The sequence below is a fragment of the Mustela nivalis genome, assembly GCF_964662115.1.
Source record: "Mustela nivalis genome assembly, chromosome: 5".
Taxonomy (NCBI): Eukaryota; Metazoa; Chordata; class Mammalia; order Carnivora; family Mustelidae; genus Mustela; species Mustela nivalis.
The window spans coordinates 95,256,151-95,275,772 of NC_139024.1; the positions used below are offsets into that span (position 1 = coordinate 95,256,151).

At 34.1% G+C, this 19,622-nt stretch overlaps 1 protein-coding gene across 1 annotated transcript in view; it reads right to left on the minus strand.

Annotated features, from left to right (window-relative positions):
- CRISP1 (cysteine rich secretory protein 1) overlaps positions 1–19,622 on the minus strand; it is a 32,151-nt gene that overhangs the window by 1,664 nt on the left and 10,865 nt on the right. The window contains exons 3-7 of the mRNA XM_082729335.1: positions 15,484–15,621; positions 11,144–11,234; positions 9,897–10,045; positions 6,765–6,862; positions 4,344–4,432 (exon numbers count right to left, since the gene is read on the minus strand). Of these exons, the coding sequence (XP_082585461.1) occupies positions 4,344–4,432; positions 6,765–6,862; positions 9,897–10,045; positions 11,144–11,234; positions 15,484–15,621 (565 nt within the window). The remainder of the gene's footprint in view (positions 1–4,343; positions 4,433–6,764; positions 6,863–9,896; positions 10,046–11,143; positions 11,235–15,483; positions 15,622–19,622) is intronic.

Genomic DNA, 19,622 nt, shown 5'->3' on the forward strand with positions numbered 1-19,622 from the left:
ATATATATTTATATATTTATTTATATTATATATTATATATATATATATATTATACACACACATATACATATATTTATAATACTTTCTTTATCCACTAAATCTGTCAATGGATCCTTAGGTCATTTCCATGACTAAGTTACTGTATCTTCTTGAGTTAATGTTTTTGTTTTCCTCAGATAGCTATCCAGAAGAAAAATTGCTGGATCATATGACCATTATATATTTAAATTTTTGAGTAGCCTCCATAAGTGATGGCACCTATTTACAGTCCCATCAGCATTGCATAAGGGTTTCCTTCTCAATAACCCCTTGCCCCTACTTATTACCTCTTGTCTTTTTGATGATAGACATTCTAACATATATGCAGTATATCCTTGCATTCTCTGATGATCAGTGATACTAAGCACCTTTGCATATACCTGTTGGCTGTATGGATATCTTCTTTGAAAAAATATAAATTCAGCTTCTTTGCCAATTTTCTAATTGGATTTTTTATTCAGGTTTTTCAATTCTTTATATATTTTGGAGATTAACATCTTATCAGACATAAGATTTGCAAATATTTCATCTCATTCAATGGGTTGTCTTTTTATTTTGTTGATGGAGATGGTTTTCCTTGCTGTGAAGCTTTTTAGTTAGATACAGTCTCACTTGTTTATTTTTGTTTTTGTTATTTTTCTTTAAGTGTCAATTTGCCCCCCATGATTTTCTTTTCTTTTTTTTTTTTAAAGATTTTATTTATTTATTTGACAGACAGAGATCACAAGTAAGCAGAGAGGCAGGCAGAGAGAGGTGTGTGTGTGTGGTGTAATATATGATTCCTGTTTCATTCTTTTGCATGTGGCTCTCTGTCTAGTTTTCCCAGCACCGTTTATTGAAGAAACTGTCTTTTCCCTTTGTATGTATTTGGCTTCTTTGTTATAAACTAATTGACCCTATATGTATTGGTTTATTTCGGGGCTCTCCATTGTTTTATTATATATATGGTTCCTGTTTCATATATATATTTTATTATGTTCAGTTAGCCATTCTGTTCCATTGATCTATGTGTCTATTTTTATGATAATATCATACAGTTTTTATTACTATATATAGCTTTGTAATATAGTTTGAAATCCAGAAGTATGATACCTGAGCTTTAGTCTTCTTTCTCAAGATGGCTTTGGCTATCTTTTGTTATTCCATACAAATTACAGGATTATTTGTTCTAGTTCTTGAAAAATGCCTTTGGAATTTTGATAGTGATTGTACTGAAACTGTAGATAACTGTAGATAGTATGGAAATTCTAAAAAATATTAATTCTTCCAATCCAAAAGCATGGAATATATTTTCATTTATTTGTATCTTCAATATTTCTCAGCAATATCTTATAATTTTTAGTATATAGGTCTTGGTAAAATTTATCCTTAAGTTTTTTCATCTTTTTTATGCAATTAAAAATAGGATTTAAGAAAATTTCTTTTTCTGATAGTTTTCTGGTAGTATACATAAAATAACTGATTTTTGTATATTGATTTTGTATCCTACAATTTTTTAAATTCAGTTATTAATTCCAATAGTTTTCTGGTGGAGTCATTATGGTATTTTATATATACCATCATGTCATCTGCAAGTAGAGACTGTCTTATTTTTCCTTTCTGATTTTAATTACTTGTATTTCTTTTTCTTGTCCCACTACTCTGAGTAGGACTCCCAGTACTACGTTAAATTAAAATGGTAAATGTAGGCATTGTTGTCTTGTTCATGGTCTTAGAGGAAAGGCTTTTCAATTTTGATTGGTGAATATGATGCTTGTTGTGGGCTTCTCACATCTGGCCTTTATTATGTTGAGGTAATGTGATACCTTTGTACCTAGCTTGAGGTTTTTATCATGAAAGAATGTCAAATTTTTTCAAATGCTTTTTCTGTATCTATTGAGATGACTATATGATTTTTATTCTTCACATTGTCTGATTTGTGGATGTTGAGCCATTCTGGCTATCTTAGTATTAATTCCACTTCATTGTGGTGTATGATCTTTTCAATGTATTGTTGCAATTGGCTTGCTAACTTTCACTGAGAATTTTCCATCTATGTTCCTCAGATATATTGGCTGGTAATTTTTATTTATTTATTTTTTTGTATTGCAGTGTTGTTTTCTGATATTAGTATCAGGGTAATGCTGGCCTCATAAAATGAGTTTGGAAGTGTTCCCTTCTCTTCTATTTTTTGAAAGAATTTTAGAATTATTGGTACTAAATATTTAAATGCTTGGTAGAATTCACTAGTAAAGCCATCTGGTCCTGGGATTTTTTTAGTTGGGAGATTTTTGATTATTGATTAAATCTCCTTACTAGTACTTAGTCTGTTCAGATTTTCCATTTATTCAGGATTCAGTTCCGGTGTGCTGTGTGTTTATTTCTTCATAATTTAGTCTTTGTAAGTTTTATTTTTTTTTAAGTTTAGTTTTGTATGTTGTATGTACAAATAGGATAAATTCCTATTTATCCAATTCTTCAAATTAGTTATCCAATTTGTTGCTATACAATTGTTCATAGCAGACTCTTATGTTCTTTTTTTTGTTTATATATATTGGGTGTAATGTCTTTGCTTTAATTTCTAATTGTAATTATTAAACATCCTCTATTTTCTTTTCTTTCTTTTTCTTCTTCTCTCTTCTTTACTCCTCCTCCTCTTCCTCCTTCCTCCTCTTCTTCTTCTTCTTCTTCTTCTTCTTCTTCTCTGCTTCTTCTCCTTCTCCTACTTCTTTCTCTTCCTCCTCTTCTTCTGGTAAGTGTGGCTAAAGCTAAAGATTTTTCTATGTTGTCTTTTAATTAAGAGCTCTTCCTTTCATTGATCTTTTTCACTGTCTTTTCACTTTCAGTTTTATTTATTTCCACTCTAATTTTTGTTGTTTTTCTCCTTCTACTAACTCGGAGCTTAGTTTGTTCTTTTTGTTTTGAAAATAAAGTTAATTTGTTAAGCTTTTATTGTTGTTGTATTTGTATTTGTATTTGTTGTTATGAATTTCCCTCTTAGAACTGCTTTTACTGCTGTTATAGTATATAAATTATATTAATATATATAATTTGACTTATTTTATACTATGAATTTTATTTTTATAAAATTTATTTGAATTACACTAAACTGCTTTTTTGTGTATATCCAGGTCTTATATTTTAAGCATTGTTTCCATTCCAGGGTGGCCCAATCTGAGATATCTTTCTCTAATAATCCTTATCTTCTCATGCATTTATAGGTGAACAGAGTTTAAGATATGCATCTTTTATGGCATAGATTTAATCTTCTTGAGTAATACTTTCCCTTTCCTACTCTCATTTTACTTCTATTACATTTTTATACCATTATAGACATTCCTTTTATATTTTGGATTAAAAAACACCTACCCCATCCACCCAGCATAGGTAATTAGTAGATATTCTATTTTTTTCCAACCACATTTCTTTTCAGAAATGGGATGCAAAAAGTGAGGTTGAAAGTAAGAGAAAAGGAAAAAGAAAAGAGAGAAAGAAAAATGAGACTTAGAAGAGTATCTATCTCTCTCTCTAGAGAGAAAGAGGAAATTTGAAAAAGAGTATCTATTTTCCTAATTTTAAGAATTAACAAAGTGACTTATTTGGGTTTGGGAAAATATGTCTTCTGGGATTCTAAGTCTGAAGTTAAAGGGCACTTTTCCTGGGCTAGTTTCTTCTCTATAAACTTGTTGAAAATTATCTTAGCAAAATTATGCTCAGGGATTAGGAGTTATGTTTTCAGGAACCTCTAGAAAAAGGAACCCATTTGGTTAGTACTGCTTTGTAGGTAAGGTTTATTTAAGAATTAGAGCAAGTGTTGTAAGGGGACAGTGTGACCATCAACTGATATTTTCTAATGTGTCAGTAGGAACATGGAAGTCTAAGGATCACTCCATAAGAAATTATATGCCCTAATAAGTGGTCAGATAGGTAGGGGAGCTATGGAGCATCAAGAAGCTGAGAATGTTGGTATCCTGAAAACAATATGTCTAATTTCAAGGTTGCAGTAAGAGTGCCCAGGAACTTTTTTATAGAACAGAGAAAAATATATAGTTATACCAATATCTTATCCAAGTTTTCCTTATTAGGGTCATTAAATTTTAGGGTGGGGGGCTTGAGTTTAGACTTAGACATTCTAATATCCATTCCCATAAATTTAATCAATCATCATGTTGGTCACTCAGGAAGGAGAAATAAGAAATAATGTTGATTTTTCCTTGTGTGATGATTCAGAAAAAAGTTATAGAAAAGTGCAATATTGTCAGTCCTTAACTTGAAGTACACATGGCTCCCGGGTCTACATTAAGCAAACTGAATGTAAAACTTACTGCAAAGTTTATTTTCACAGTCATTTGGACAATCTCCACATGGACTTCCTGCGTTATAAGGATTATTCATTTTGGCAGGATCATTTCCCCTTAAAAAAAAGGATAAAGAAAAAGGTGATGTAATAATATAGATGCTTGGACAATGCATATAAAATGTTACTCACTATTTATAATCAACATTGAAAACAATTTTTGAAAACCACTTCTAGATAATGATGATAATCTTTAAGATAGGTTTAAGATTTCTAGACTTGCAATGATGACAATTTATCTTTCTGAATGCGTAACAGGCAACTGTGGGCTCCTAAGAACTTTAGAATTTACCCTATTCAGATAGTTAAGTTCTAACAGGACTGGAATCTATGAAGAGTCAATTCTTTTTTTTTTTTTTTTTTTAAAGATTTTATTTATTTGACAGACAGAGATTACAAGTAGGCAGAGAGGTAGGCAGAGAGAGAGAGAGAGGAGGAAGCAGGCTCCCTGCTGAGCAGAGAGCCTGATGTGGGGCTCAATCCCAGGACCTGGAGATCATGACCTGAGCCGAAGGCAGAGGCTTAACCCACTAAGCCACCCAAGCACCCCTGAACAGTCAAATCTTAAGCAGAAGAGCTTTAGAGCCATTTATAATTTGTCACTTTTATTTATTTATACCCATAAGGACTTGGTAGGCACTCATGTAAAAGGACATGTTGAGAACATTTTAAGTGAGTCAAGTTGGAAATGTTCTAATTTAATCTTGCACAAGATCATGAGAAACTTGATACATGTTTCTCTTGTGTAGAAACATATGGAGCATTATAAAATACGAAAATCTGTCAATATGACTAAATCTAAAGTGGTAGATTTGGGGGAGAGAGAGTGGATGTGAATTTTTAGGTCTAAGCTAATAGGAAATTCAGATAAGACAGTTTTACCTGCAGATATCTAAGAAAACAAGGTGGATTATAACTGAATCTTACATAATGTGCTTGAAAAATAAAGTAAATGTTCTGGTTACAATAGAATTCTAGTTGATATTGTTCCCTTTGATATCTGAATTGTTAGAATTTCATTTTATTTTTTTGCCTTTTTTTTTTTTAAAGTAAGTTTTATGTTCAATGTGGGGCTTGAACTCATAAACTAGAGATCAAGACTTGCATGCGCTACCAACTAAGCCAGCCAGGTGCTCCCAAATTTCACTTTATAAAAGGAACTTATTCCTTAATTAGAGATTTTGTCAGACTCTTGGTCTAATCTTTGCTTCAGAATATTCTCTATCACAGTTCCATGTGTTTTACTTCTGTAATTGTCAGTTCACCAGAAACCACCACTAGCCCCTGAAAGATTTAGTACAGTTGATGTGTTGTAGATGCAAAGAGATCTTACTGACTTTGGTGCTAATTATATAGATAAAATCATAACAAATATTAACTACTAAAATCAAGACACAATAACACCAGAAAATAACTCATATAGAGCACTTATATAAATATATCTATTGAATCTACACTGATACTAGAGACCTCATTTAAAGTATAAATATGGTAACATATTAACAGATAAATAATTTTTACTGATTCATATTGAATATTTTTTATTTTGCAAAACACATGGGGGAATAGCTATTAAACATTATGCTTAAAGCTCATAGTATGATGGAAAATTTGCATATTCAACTATATAGGTACAGATAGCTGAAGGAGACATATGCAGACCACTCATTAACTTTCCTTAGCAGAATATATTTAAACAGGCATTTGTAGTGAACTATTAGAGGATTATAGATCAAGCTCTGAACAATCTCTAATTTCTCATGATTACCACTGGAACCACAAAGTGTGCTCCTGTGACCTTTTACAATCACCTTTGTCTGAAATTGATTGTGCCTATAGAGCAACCACAGTTGAGAGAGCAAAGGAGTCCACCTTCTCCTCACTGAGGCAATCAGATTATCTCTTCTAGGAGTGGTTACTCACACCTTGATAACACATAAATTTAATTTCTAAAGAAAAGGCATAGATCAATAGTTAGACCAGAAAACTAAATAAAGGAACACTTCAATTTTCCATTTGTTTATTCTTGATATTCCACGGTATTTCTGCCCTTGCATTCTAAATATACTTTAGAATGGTTGAAGTAGATATCCTTGTTTTTTTGCTTATGCTAATCAATAACACAGGTAATAGCTTTGAATTTGGCATTTTATTAATAAAATATAAATAAAAATTATTTTAAAAATATGATATAAATAAAATTGTGTGTGTGCGCTTGTGTGTGTGCAATGTTTTTAGGTATTAGCTAAACGACATTTTATCCCTAAGGTTCCACTTAAATTAAATGAAATATTTATTTGAATTTTCTTATATATTCTTTGATAAACTGGATTATGTGAGAGGAATATACTTCTAAAGACTTTGTGATACCAAGCTGTATAATACATACTCATGACAATAGTGACAAACATAGAGAAACTGAGTTGCCAGTCTTTTGGGGCATGATGATATTCCACAGCCAATGAGGTAAGAAGTGGCCCAAACAATCTGTAATGATAAAGAGATTATTTTATTAATAATTTGACTTGGGCTAAATGATTACAATATGAATATTGTTATCCATGGCTGAAAATAAACATGTTTGCTTTTAGGATGCTTTGAGCATGGCTTATTAGGAATTAATAGAAACAGAAAGATTTGCATGTGTCTGGATAACACACATACATATGCACACTTATTGGTCATCCTTAATGCTGGCTCATTTTATTATCAACTGTATATGGAAAATTGAGGTAAGATGATGAAGGCTGGTTGGTGATTGTATAAAAATCAAATAACAGGAGGAACTTTATTTAATCATCAGAGAAGAAGTATGGTATAGAGTAGAATTTGCCTTTAAGGCAAAATATCTCAGTGTCAAATTCTATTTCTACCACTTCCTGGTTGTATGGCATTTACCAGTTTATGTTTTGAAATTTTATTTTTCTATTTGTAAAATTGTATAAATAATATTAGTATTATCTTCTATATCACAGGTGTTTTGTGGGAATTGGATAATAATTTTTCATAAGTGTTTGGAAGAGGAAATATTAGGTTACCATCTGAGTGTGATGGAACTAATGGTCTTAGATATATATAGTGAATTTAGTCTACATTTATCTTAGAGAAATAAAAGGTCAGAATTAATGTCACAAATTTGGCAGATTTTTAGTTCTCTGGGTGATCATTTTATTTGTATTCTCTGATTGTTTGATAAGGCAAATTAAATGAATAGTCTAATGTTATAACATTCTTAGATTCCTAGAACATATCCATTTTATACAAGGGTATAAATTTTAAAATAAGAATGCTATTTGCTGGTCTTTTATTTAGAATATCTGCATTGTTATCCATAAGTGATTTAAGTCTATGATTTTTAAATGGGCAGTCCTGAAAAAGCAGACCAAAGTTGGAAGTCTTATGCTTTCTAATATCAAACCTTACCACAAAGCTATAATAATTAAAACACTGGTAGTGGCATAACAATAGACATATAAACCTTAGAACTAAACTTGAGTCCAGAAATAAATCTTCACATGGTCTTCATATATGGAGAAATGATTTTCAAAAGGGTGCCAAGATGAGCCAACAGTGATTAGACTGTCTTATCCCAAACAAAGTTGGAAAAACTAGATATCAACATGCAAATAAATGAAGTTGGGCCCTACCTTTTACCAAATTACAAAAAATAAGTCCAAATGAATTAAATATATAAGTGTAAGAGCTGAAACCATAAAAACAATTCTTAGAAAGAAACATAAGGAAAAAACTTCACAATACTGAATTTGGCAGTGATTTCTTGGATAAGACACCAAAAACACAGACAGAAAAGGAAAAAAAAAAATAGATAAATTGGATTTTATCAAAATTTAAAACATTTGTGCATCATAGGATACTATTATCAGAATGAACAGGCATTCTATGTAATAGGAATTGATGTTTGCAAATCATATACCTGCTAAAGGATAGATATCTAGAATATATAAAAAACTCTTACAACTCAGCAACAAAACCCCAAATAACCTGATATAACCCAGCAACTCTAACTGGAGAAAGAACTTCTACAGAAGTAATTTAGGTTAAATGAAGTTCTGAGCTTGAGACCATGATCTGATAGGGTTCCTATCCTTGTAAGAAAGTGCTGGCACTCATGCTTTCACTCTCTCTCTCTCTCTCTCTCTTTTTTTTTTTCCTCTCTCTCTGCAAGCATGCACAGACAAAAGGAAAGTAAAGTCCATGCACGGACATAATGAAAAGAAGGCAGAAAGAGAACTCTCACAGAAACAAGCTGTGCTGCAAAAGTTCATAGACTTCCAGCCTCCAAAACTGTAGAAAATAAATTTCTGTTGTTTAGTCCATCCAGATTGTGGTTCTTTATTATGGGAGTCCAAGCAGACCAAAACAGCACGGATGTGGAGAAATCAGAAGTGTCATTGCTACTGGGAATGTGTCAAATAATGCAGCTGTTCTGGAAAACAGTATACCAGGTCCTCAAATAATTCAGCATATGATTACCATGTGATCCAGAAATTCCATTTCTGGATAAATACTCAAAAGAACTGAAAGCAGGATATGAACAGATATGTACACACCAATGTTCATGGCAACATTATTACCCATAGCCAAAAGTGGAAAAAACCTAACACCCATCAGTGAATGAATGGATAAACAACAGGTGGTATATACATACAATGGAATATTATTCGCCTTTAAAAAAGAGTAAAATTTTGACCTGTGTTATAACATGAATGAACATCAAATGAGGATATACTGCTAAGCGAAATAAGGTAGACACAAAGGGACAAAAATTGAATGATTCCAGTTATATGTGGTATCTAGAGTAATCAAATTGATAGATACAGAAAGTAGAATGGTTTTTGCCAGAGGCTGGGGAGATGGAGAAGGGGGAAGTCATTGTTTAATGGGTACAGAGTTTGGGAAGGTGAAAAGTTCTGGAAATCTACAGTTGAGATTGCTTCATAACAATTTGAACGTAGTTAAAGCCACTGAACACTAATGCTACATAATTTTAAAATGATTAAAATGGCAAATTTTATAAAATATATTCATATATGCATATACAAATGATTTTTATGTATTATATATGTATATATGCAAATAATTATATATGATAAATAAAAATAATATATGTGTATATTTTACAGATAAAATTATATTTTACATATAATTTTATCACAGTAAAAATAAACCAGAGGAAGAGGATTCTCTGTATTATAAGGTACTATTTTTTCATCCTTTAGACATATTAGAAATATAATTTATAAGTGACACTGATGTTTTATGATTTTGTTAATTCCCAAAAGTCCAAATATATAAAAAAAGGAGACTAAAGAGTTAAGCAGCTTCTTTAAGCCATCTATTGAGGGAATCACATTTCCTTATGTTTCAAATTATAACAGGAACTCAGTGGGTCAAGTGCAAGTTTGCGAAAAGTGGGTAGAATGATTTTTCTCAGTCCCTGTTTTCCACACATTCTTCTAGACATTTAAACAATGTGCATATTTGCCAATATGCAGCTTACCTGAGTGTAATGCTCAATTGTTAAGTCATCATCTGTTGATATCTGTTCCCCATACTTGAAATATTTAGATTCATTGTACCAGATTTTAATTACACTTGACCACGAGATAGGATAAGTTGTCAAATGCATATTTTCTCCACAAAAAGTATCTGAAAGGGAGAAAAAAAGTCTGTGTCATACTTGAAGAAACTGGGAAATATATTACAAGGATAGTTTCCTCATTTTCATTTTACAAATATTTCACCAGTCATCCAAGCAACGTCTTATTTAAAAAACAAAAACAAACTCAGCTGTATCTCTGCTGGAAATCTCTGCTGGCAACTTGTGGTACTTAGGTTTAGTGAGAAGTTGACAGGAGGAGGTGATGTGCAAGCTTAGAAATCAGGTCAACATTTCAGACTCTGCCACTTCTGAGCTGTTGAGAAGGGTGAAACCAGTCCAAGTAGCTTATGGGTTGTAACAGGGCCCATGACTTGAAAACAGCCACAGAGAAGTATTCATTATGCAAGAGCCTTGGAATAAGTATTTGCTCATTTAGCCATCCACTTGTGATGTGGGTTCTTGATCACAAATGGTATTCAGGAGTGATTTACCTTTCTCTGGGGCAGGAAAGATTCCTACTGCTAATTCATGCATCAACATTGGGCAAAATGGCCAATAATTTGTAAATATGGAAGTTTCATTAGTATTTTAAAAATATTTTGTAATAAACAAGTATCTCATAAGTATTAATAATGTCTACTTGTATAGGAAGTACTAATAGCTTTTCTGGAAACCAGCAGTGATTCACCTGGTATATATGCCATTGAGATGGACTCTTCTATGAGCACCTAAGTTTGTTCTCATGTACAGCTCAGCAGAGTTGAATAGAACTCACCTCTCAACTCTATTAGTGTTTCAAAGGCAAAGGTATCCCTAGGGTGATATAGTGTATAGCTGAAATAACTACATAGAATGGAAAGCTTCTAGCTATCTAGATGTCTATCCAGTTATCATTGTATTACTCAACTATTCTGTAATGTCAAGAGCTTTGATTCTTGTTTCTGATGATAAGAATCTGAAATTTGAAATTTGAATATCCAAATTTAAAAGTTAATAATAAGAAAACAGTGCACTGGGCCACAATCCACTGTCATTTATGGGGCCATATATAGACTGAATGACTTAACTTACCTTTTGCCAGGTTACTTAGTGTTCCCTAAGGATTTTTGAGTATGGAGGTGAGTCATGCAGATGTATATACCTACTTGTAATTCGCCTCTTAATTGAGTTGCTTTCTCGTAATTCACACTGCTTTGACAACATTCTGGCATTTTGTGCAGCTTCTTCACTCCAATCCTACAGTGGAGGAGTAAAATATAAGAACCTGGTCTTATTGGCATTTCCATGATAATATTCTAGTTTATTGTTTCTAAAAATCCAAGGCTAGCAATATCCTCAATTTCATAATCTAACAATTTAAATAATAATATTAAATATTCTGGTTGGAAGAGGGAGACAAAACTTTGACTCACCATGTTAGCCCTTGAATTTATAAAATCAAAATTTGGTAATAATATTCAGATATAGCTTCTCTTTCAGAAGTGTGAAAGAGTTCAAGTAAATGCTTTCAATAAAACAGATCAGGGTTAGAAATCCATCCCATTATTTATTAGCAGTTTCATCTCTGACACATTATTTAATCTTTTTGAATATGTTCTTCATCTGTAAAATGTGACCCATCATTCATGCCTAATAGTTTGTTCTAAAGTCTTAATGTAGTAATTTATGCAACACATTTGTAGTATGACAAATCTTATACTATGTGCTCTATAAGTAAACAAAGACTAGGTATGGTGTCACATGTCTCCATCTAAAATTATAAATAATAATAAAAATAGTAGCTAAAACCACATGTCAGGATCTGTTACCAATTCTGTACCCATATTTTCAAATTTTGACCCGGAGCAACTCTATAAGGGAAGTACTATTGTTATCCCCATTTGCAAATGGCGAAACAGAGATGTTGCATAATTTCTTAGGGTAACACAACCAATAAGTAGCCAAAAAAGAATTAGAATCCACATTATTCTGTCTTCAGAATGTGTGCTCTTAACTCTTAATCGGTGTCAATTGTGTTGAATTGAAGCATTTTGTCAGGCGTATCTCCAGGTAAGTTGAAAGGAGGCAGAAAGTCTATATCATTAATCATGGGACTTTGACGAATGTTCTTCCTAACACTCTTTAATCCTTACCTCTGCATGCAACACATCACCAACAAAAATTGTAGACTTCAGTTTTTACTACCAGCATTGACATAAATCATTCACTTACTCTTTAGAAAAGTTTTGGATGACACCCGACTTAGATTTTCACCATTTTTCCTGGTAGCAAAGATGTTTCACTGTTATACGTGTATGCTGCCATCTGGGTTAGTTTTACAGAATTACCCTTCACGTTGAAGGAATTTAGTAAATCTTGAGATGAATTAAGTAAGTCATTAGCCGTTTTGTAAGGTTTGATTGCTTCATGTGAGAAAAGTTATAGTTTAGTAGTGGATATATCTACCCGAGGAAGTGGAGATGATACAACAACCCTGTTAGGACACAGGATCTCCTGGTGGGAATAACATCATTGCATGCCTTAGTTAAAAACAAAAACAAAAACAAACAAACAAACAAAAAAACCCCTTGCTTATTATGACCAGATATGACCAAGTGATTAGGACTACCTATAAGTTATCTGGGTGGCTTACAACTCATTGCTTGTTGTATATGCCGTGATGTACTACCAGGTCACTTTCTGAACCAAAGCACTAATTTCCTCTTAAGCTAGGAGTCCTGTCTACTGATAGTTCTACTGTCTGTCCTTTGTAAAAATTGTCCTGCACCCAGGAGCCTAACCCCTTCCCTGGGGTAGTCCATACCCAACAACTGATGGATATGGGAACTGTAAATTCCAGGCCACTTCCCTCCTACTCAGAAGGGTTGTCTTGGTTGTATTAAGCTTCCTGAAGAATTATCTGAGCCCTCTGTTGTGACTATATCACAATCCAGCTTTTCCATATGTCCACTGCTGCTTTTCTATCTACCTCTACAGGTAGGTATCCATCTGGTGATTGTTCTCCAATAAACATTCTGCATGCTAATCTCCATCTGAATATGCTTATTTTGTCGCATAAACTACCTGCATCGTTCATTTCATACAGTCTGTGGTTCAGACCTCTTTAAGGAAGCTGTCTAGGATATTACCTCTGATTCATACTGGTAAGATGCTCCTTTCTTTCTGTGACAGACCCAGGATTAAAATCACAAATGAATAGTCAGGGTTATTGCATCAAAGCTATGAATTCTGGCTTTAATACGTGGTTCCATTTAATTGATTTCTAACCCTATGTATGGAAACTTTTAGAAAATCTCTGCCTGGCAGTTGTGATTGCCTCTTCAGCCCTGCTGTAACTCTATCAGTTCCTTTCTAGCCACATCCAACGCATTGTTTATGGAACAGCTCAACACTCGTATTCCTTTTAAAATATGATTCAGTCTTACTGGTCACCTAATTTATAGTCTTGTTGATCTCTCCTGCCTTTACCACCTGAATGTATTCATTCTTACATTAGGTTCTAAAATTTCCTTTGTAGTTGCCTTTAGTCCACAATAATATAATCTCTGAAATCAGAGTTTATACTTTCCATTTATTCTAAAATTTCTTTAAAACCTCCTAGCTACATGTGTTTGCTCCTCTGGAAACCAAGGAGTTTGGACCCTGTTCGTACTAAAGGAGGTGCCTGGAGCTGTGCCATTTGCATTTGTATCTGTACTTAATTCAGTGCTTATTACTTTGGATGCTAGCTAATTTCTCTGAGGTTTGGACTCATTATCAATAAAATGGAGATGACAGTATTATCTGGATCACAGAACTATTGATTTAAATGAGTTAATGTAACAAAGTTCTAAAAGAGTGCCTGTCAATAGTAAGCACAATATACATGTCAGGCACACCCACTCACAATGCAAGAAAGCCTGTGATAGGTACTGAATTTTTATTGTTTTGTTTAAATAACACTTTCTCTTTTAAGGTGACCAAGAGATGAATTTCAAAATAATGTTTTTCTTCACTTGCTTCCCACTTTCATCATTTGCCTGAGGAGATGGTCCCTTAGAATCGCTTTCCAGAACAAGTGCTAATTAGAATTAGAAATTTCTAATTCTTGTACACTAGACCCATCCAAGCAAGGTTAAAGGGACCAGGATAAGGTTGCAGAGAGACCTGAGTGATACTTCAGGTGCAGCTAATCACCTGGTACTTCTGAGACTGCCCTACTCTGTTCACACACCAGGTTTATAATGGATAGACCTGGGGGGAACTGCGAAATAGGTTTGTCAATATTGGTTTATCTGGCAGGACCCCCTAACTTCGAATCTGGACATTGTTATGCCCCAATAATGGGTCCGTGATTAGAGGAGTGAGACTGATACAAAGCAAAGGTCAAGCAAAGCTTTATTTAGCACCAAACATCAAGAATCTAACCGAACATTCGGGGCCGCACCTCTTATAAGAGAGGGCGACCCTTCTCTGCTTCACAGTCTAGCTTTTAAGGACAAAGGCCATGCGGTCAGGCCTGGCCACACACAGGTGACCAATGAGATTGTAACACACACAGGAAACTCCACAGTGATGCTAGGTGACCAACTGAGTTACAATTTACCCTAGTAGACATTTGAACCAGCCTATCACACCTTGATTGGGATTGGCGCCAAAAAGGGCTCCCAGAGGGCGGGGCCCATACTCCTTGGTAACCAGGGAGACAGTATGCATGCCCCCACTGATGTCTCCACCTGGCCACCTTTGTATCTGGGCTTTGTTACCTGTAAATCTCCTGGGGGAAGGGGAGCAGGGACAGTTTCTAAATAGGTCCTTACAGACATCTTGATTCTCAGATGAGAGTCTAGTCTCTGGGCTGCTGCCCAATGAAGACAGTTATGAATTGCCTCTATAACTTATAGCTCACTGTGCTGACAGTACTGGCCGGCAGCATCAGCTTCAACTGGGAGCTTGTAGGGTCTCCACTAGAGACTTTCCAGATCAGGATCTCAGACAGTGGGGCCCAGGAATCTGTGTTTTAAAAAGTTCTTTGGCAATTCTTTCAAGATTAAGAAGCACTGTCCTAGGGTACATTAGGAATAAAATTAGACTTTCTGAGTTGGAATTGTTGCTCTGTCATTTAAAAACTATGTGATTTTAGGAAAGTTACTTACCATCTCTGTGCCTCCATTTTTTTTAAATTTTAAGATTTATTTATTTGAGAGAGAGAAAGAGAAAGGGTACATGCACACAGAGGGAGAGGGAGAAGCAGACCCTGCCGAGCAGGGAGCAGGATGTGGGGCTCTACCCTGGGACACTGGGATCATGACCTGAGCCAAATGCAGATGCTTAACTGACTGAGCCACCCAGGGGCCTCTGTGCCTCCATTTCTTCTGCTGTTAAGTCATAGATTTGTTTGGGAAGACTAAAGTTTTAGTATACTGAAAGTGAAGAGAACTTAATAAAAACTCAGTAAACACTATTACTATTATTGACATCATTGTTGCTGCTTAATTAATCTCACCATCTTCAGCATGTTGCTGGCTGACGGAACTACTCCTCTCCTGAGGGTGTTATGTACAGTAACGATTTCTTCTTGGACAGTTGCCAGTTCAGTGAGGAGAGTATTATATGGAACATATGGAACTGGAGTTGGTTTTGCCTGTGATCAGAAAATTAATTTAATTAGTCTTATTTCTTTTATGTGTAATTCACCACTTATATTCCTAGCAGACCTACAGCAATATGAATTTGTAGTTTATATTTACTAGACAATGATCTATAGGATTTTAAAATTAATGATTGGTCAATAGATTATTTTCCATTTCTCCAGTGCTAGTCTTTCAGGTTTCTGAATGTCATTTTACATTATACAAGTGTATAGCATAAAATACGGGATATACTATGATTGGGGTTCTTCAAATTTATGATTGGTACGTTGAGCCATGTAAAAGTACTTTTTAGGGCCATATAAGCCACAGTGAAAGATATCTTGACATTATACTGACTTCCCTTCCTTGGCTCCTATCCCAACCCATTTCCTGCAGGTGTTCTCTTTGGTTCTTAAATAAACCACTTGCACTCAAATACTGTCTAAAGGATGTGTCTAATCTAAGATATTAATTATTGAATACAAAGCCTCCAGTGTCTTCAACTCAGATTCTACCTTTTTCTCTTATGCTTATGAAAAAACATTAGCATTTACATGCGTATATGTAAGTATAAAATAGAATTAAAATCAGCTATAATCCAGAATTAATGACTATTCTTTTAATTTGTTTACCCTTTATCTTGCAACTAAGAAGAAAACTGAATGGCTTTAATATTTTAGGTTTTAATTCTATGAAGAGCAGCTTCTTTTTTGTGTGTACTATATATCACATACACTTCATTCCTTTTGTTTAAAAAGTGGCAAAACATACATAGTATAATTTGAATAGTATCTGTTTATTTCTCAAGTACCATAGGAACATCAGCAATTTCTGAACAAATAGGATCCAACACCATACTTTGCTCAAATTTGGTAGTTGTTTCATTTATTTTATATCCACATAAAATAGGAATGGGAAAAAGACATAAATATAGAATCCAGAAGACCCTTCTAGAGACTATTTCCTGTGGATATCATTTCCTCAAAAACACAGTCCTATGTGCTATTTTCCTTCATACTTCAGGTAGCCCTCATCTGTACTCGAAGAAAGGTAGGGAATGACCAGAATTCCCTTCCCATATCCAAGTTAAATTTTCTTTGTTCCTCCGAACTCTGCTCCAGTGAAACTCATGACATATTGCTCTACCATCTCGTTTCTGAACATTCATTCTCCTAAAACGTTTTTGTATCACTTCCTCTCATTCATTGAAATTGGGCCTTCTGGTTTTTTGGTGTGTGTGTGTGTGTGTTTAAAGATTTTATTTATTTATTTATTTTTTGAGAGAGAGGGAGAGAGCATGAGCTGGGTCAGGGAGGGGCAGAAAAAGAGTAAGAAGTAGACTCTCTGCTGAATAGGGAGCCCCATGTGGGGCTTGATCCCAGGACTCTGAGATCATGACCTGAGCCTAACACACATGTTTAACTGATTGAACCATCCTGATTCCACTGATTGAATTTGTTTCAGAAGGCCCAATTTCAGGGAATTGACTGCAGAAATAGACGTGGACAGGATGAATTTGTTTCAGACACCTGAAATTGGGCCTTCTGAAACAAATTCATCCTGTCCACGTCTATTTCTACAGTCAACACAAGGGACTTCAGTATTCACATGGATAGTTCCAGTGATCTTCTATCTCAGACTCTTGAGTTTTTTTTTTTTTTTTTTTTTTTCTCTTAGACCTCTCCTTCAAGTCTCATTAGTCTCCACCATGGTGGTCACAGCCTATATTTTATAATCATACTAAATGCCAAATCACCTAGTCAAACTTTTCCCTGCCTAATCAGAATTTCCCGCTGTTTCAGATTGCTAGGGTCAATCACTCTATTTTCAACATAATCTAGTCTTCTAGCTCTTTTTTCATTATCTCTATTTTCTCTCTCTCCTTTTTTCTATTCATGTTCTCTCTCTCTCTCTTTTATAAGATTTTATTTATTTATTTGACTGAGAGAGACACACAGTGAGAGAGGGAACACAAACAGGCAGAGGGAGAGAGAGAAGCAGGACTCTCACTGAGCAGGGAGCCTGATGTGGGCCTCAATCCCAGGACTCTGGGATTATTACCTGAGCCAAAGGCAGACACTTTATGATTGAGCCACCCAGGTGCCCCTATTCATGTTCTCTTATTTCAGCAAATTCCTTGCTAAAATATTGAATCTTTCCCCATCCATTGCCATTTAGGAACGTCCCCACTTTGGGTGAGACCACAAATTTCCCTGCCCATACAGAATCAGATGAGCAATGGCAGAAAAATATTCCACAAAACGCCAGGTATTGGTATCATACAAAATCCTGATGTCTAATCTCAACCAGTCCCTTAATTTTGCTCATCAATTCTACTTATTTTACCTGGTTAGTTCACTTTGTCTTTCTTCATAATGTTATTGCAGAATTTTTGCACTCTACCCCAATTACATTGACTTCTCTCAATAGATTTTGCTATGTCCTACTTTCCCCAGTAAAGAGACAGTCTCTGATGCCAGCTGTTTCAGCTGCTCTTGGTCAGTCTACTAATCTGCTTCTATCTGTTCTCATTCTTTTCTCCTTATCACTTGTGGTACTACAGAACAGATCACACTGTCTTGTTTTTTAACCATCTTATGGAGGTATAATTGACATGTAAAAGCTACACATGTTTAATGTATACAATTCAATGAGTTTGGGTAACTATACACCTGTGAAACCATCATCACCATCAATATAAACAAACAAAAGAACACAAACATATCAATCACCTCTCAAAGTTTCCTCCTGCCCCCTTTCCTATAACTATTGTTATTATTTTGTGTATCTTATAAAAACATTTAACATAAGATTTACCCTCTTGGCAAATTTAAAACTGGATGTCCACATGCAAAAGAATGAAATTAGACCCTTATATCACAACATACATAAAAATCAATTTACAATGGATCTGAAAGGTCCTATAAGGCCTAAAATCATAAAACTCCTAGAAGAAAACATAAGTAACAACTTCCTTGACATTGGTCTTGGCAAGCACAGACAATGAAAGAAAAAATAAGCAAGTAGGATTGTATCAAACTAAAAAGCTTCTGCATAGCAAATAATAAAGATGAAAAGGCATCTTAATGAGTGGGAAAGTATTTGAAGCTATATATCTGATAAGGAATTAATATCCAAAATATAGAAAGAGCTTGTATAACTAACAAAAACAAAACAAAACAAAATACCTGATTTTAAAAATACGCAAAGAACCTAAACAGATATTTTTCCCAAAAAAGACTTCTAAATGACTAACGGCTATATGAAAAGGTTCTTAACCTCATTAATCATCAAGGAAATGAAAAATCAAAACCACAGTGATCTATCACCTCACACCTGTTAGGATGGTTATTATTAAAAACAAAATTTCAGGTGTTGCAAGGGACGTAGAGAAAAGGGAACTTTGATATCCTGTTGGTGGGAATGAAAAAATGGTAAGACCATAATGGGAAATAGTATTCTCAAAAAAGTAAAAACAGGTCGTTCTTTCAAAAGCTATTTATCCCCAGTGTTGTTTACTGCATTCTCTTCCACATTTCCCCAAATCTTACATTACTCATTACCTTTCCACTATAACTTTAACCAATTCATTTTCCTTCCCACTTATTCATGATCATTTTGCTTATAACTTAAAATAAACAGATAAAACTTTTCATTTACTTCACTTCCCCATTCATTTGCTGTACTTTCTATTTACCTTCCCAATCAAAATTTCTGAAAATGTTGCCAGTTCTCACGGCCTAGTTGTTAGTCTATTTGTTTTCTATCCAGAGTCTAAAAAGAGAATATACCATACTGTTTATTTTTATTGGACAAACAGCAACAGTTTATTATTTCCTTTAACTAGGATTCATGTTTAAATTTTATGCAATGAATTTGTGTTTGGGGCTTAATTTGTCTTATGATGTTGTTTTCTTTTAAAATTCTTAAGCCTTAATTTTCTGAGCAAACTTTCTGTAACCATGCAAATGTTCCAATAACTATCTGTCTATAGAATATATACCAGTTGTTT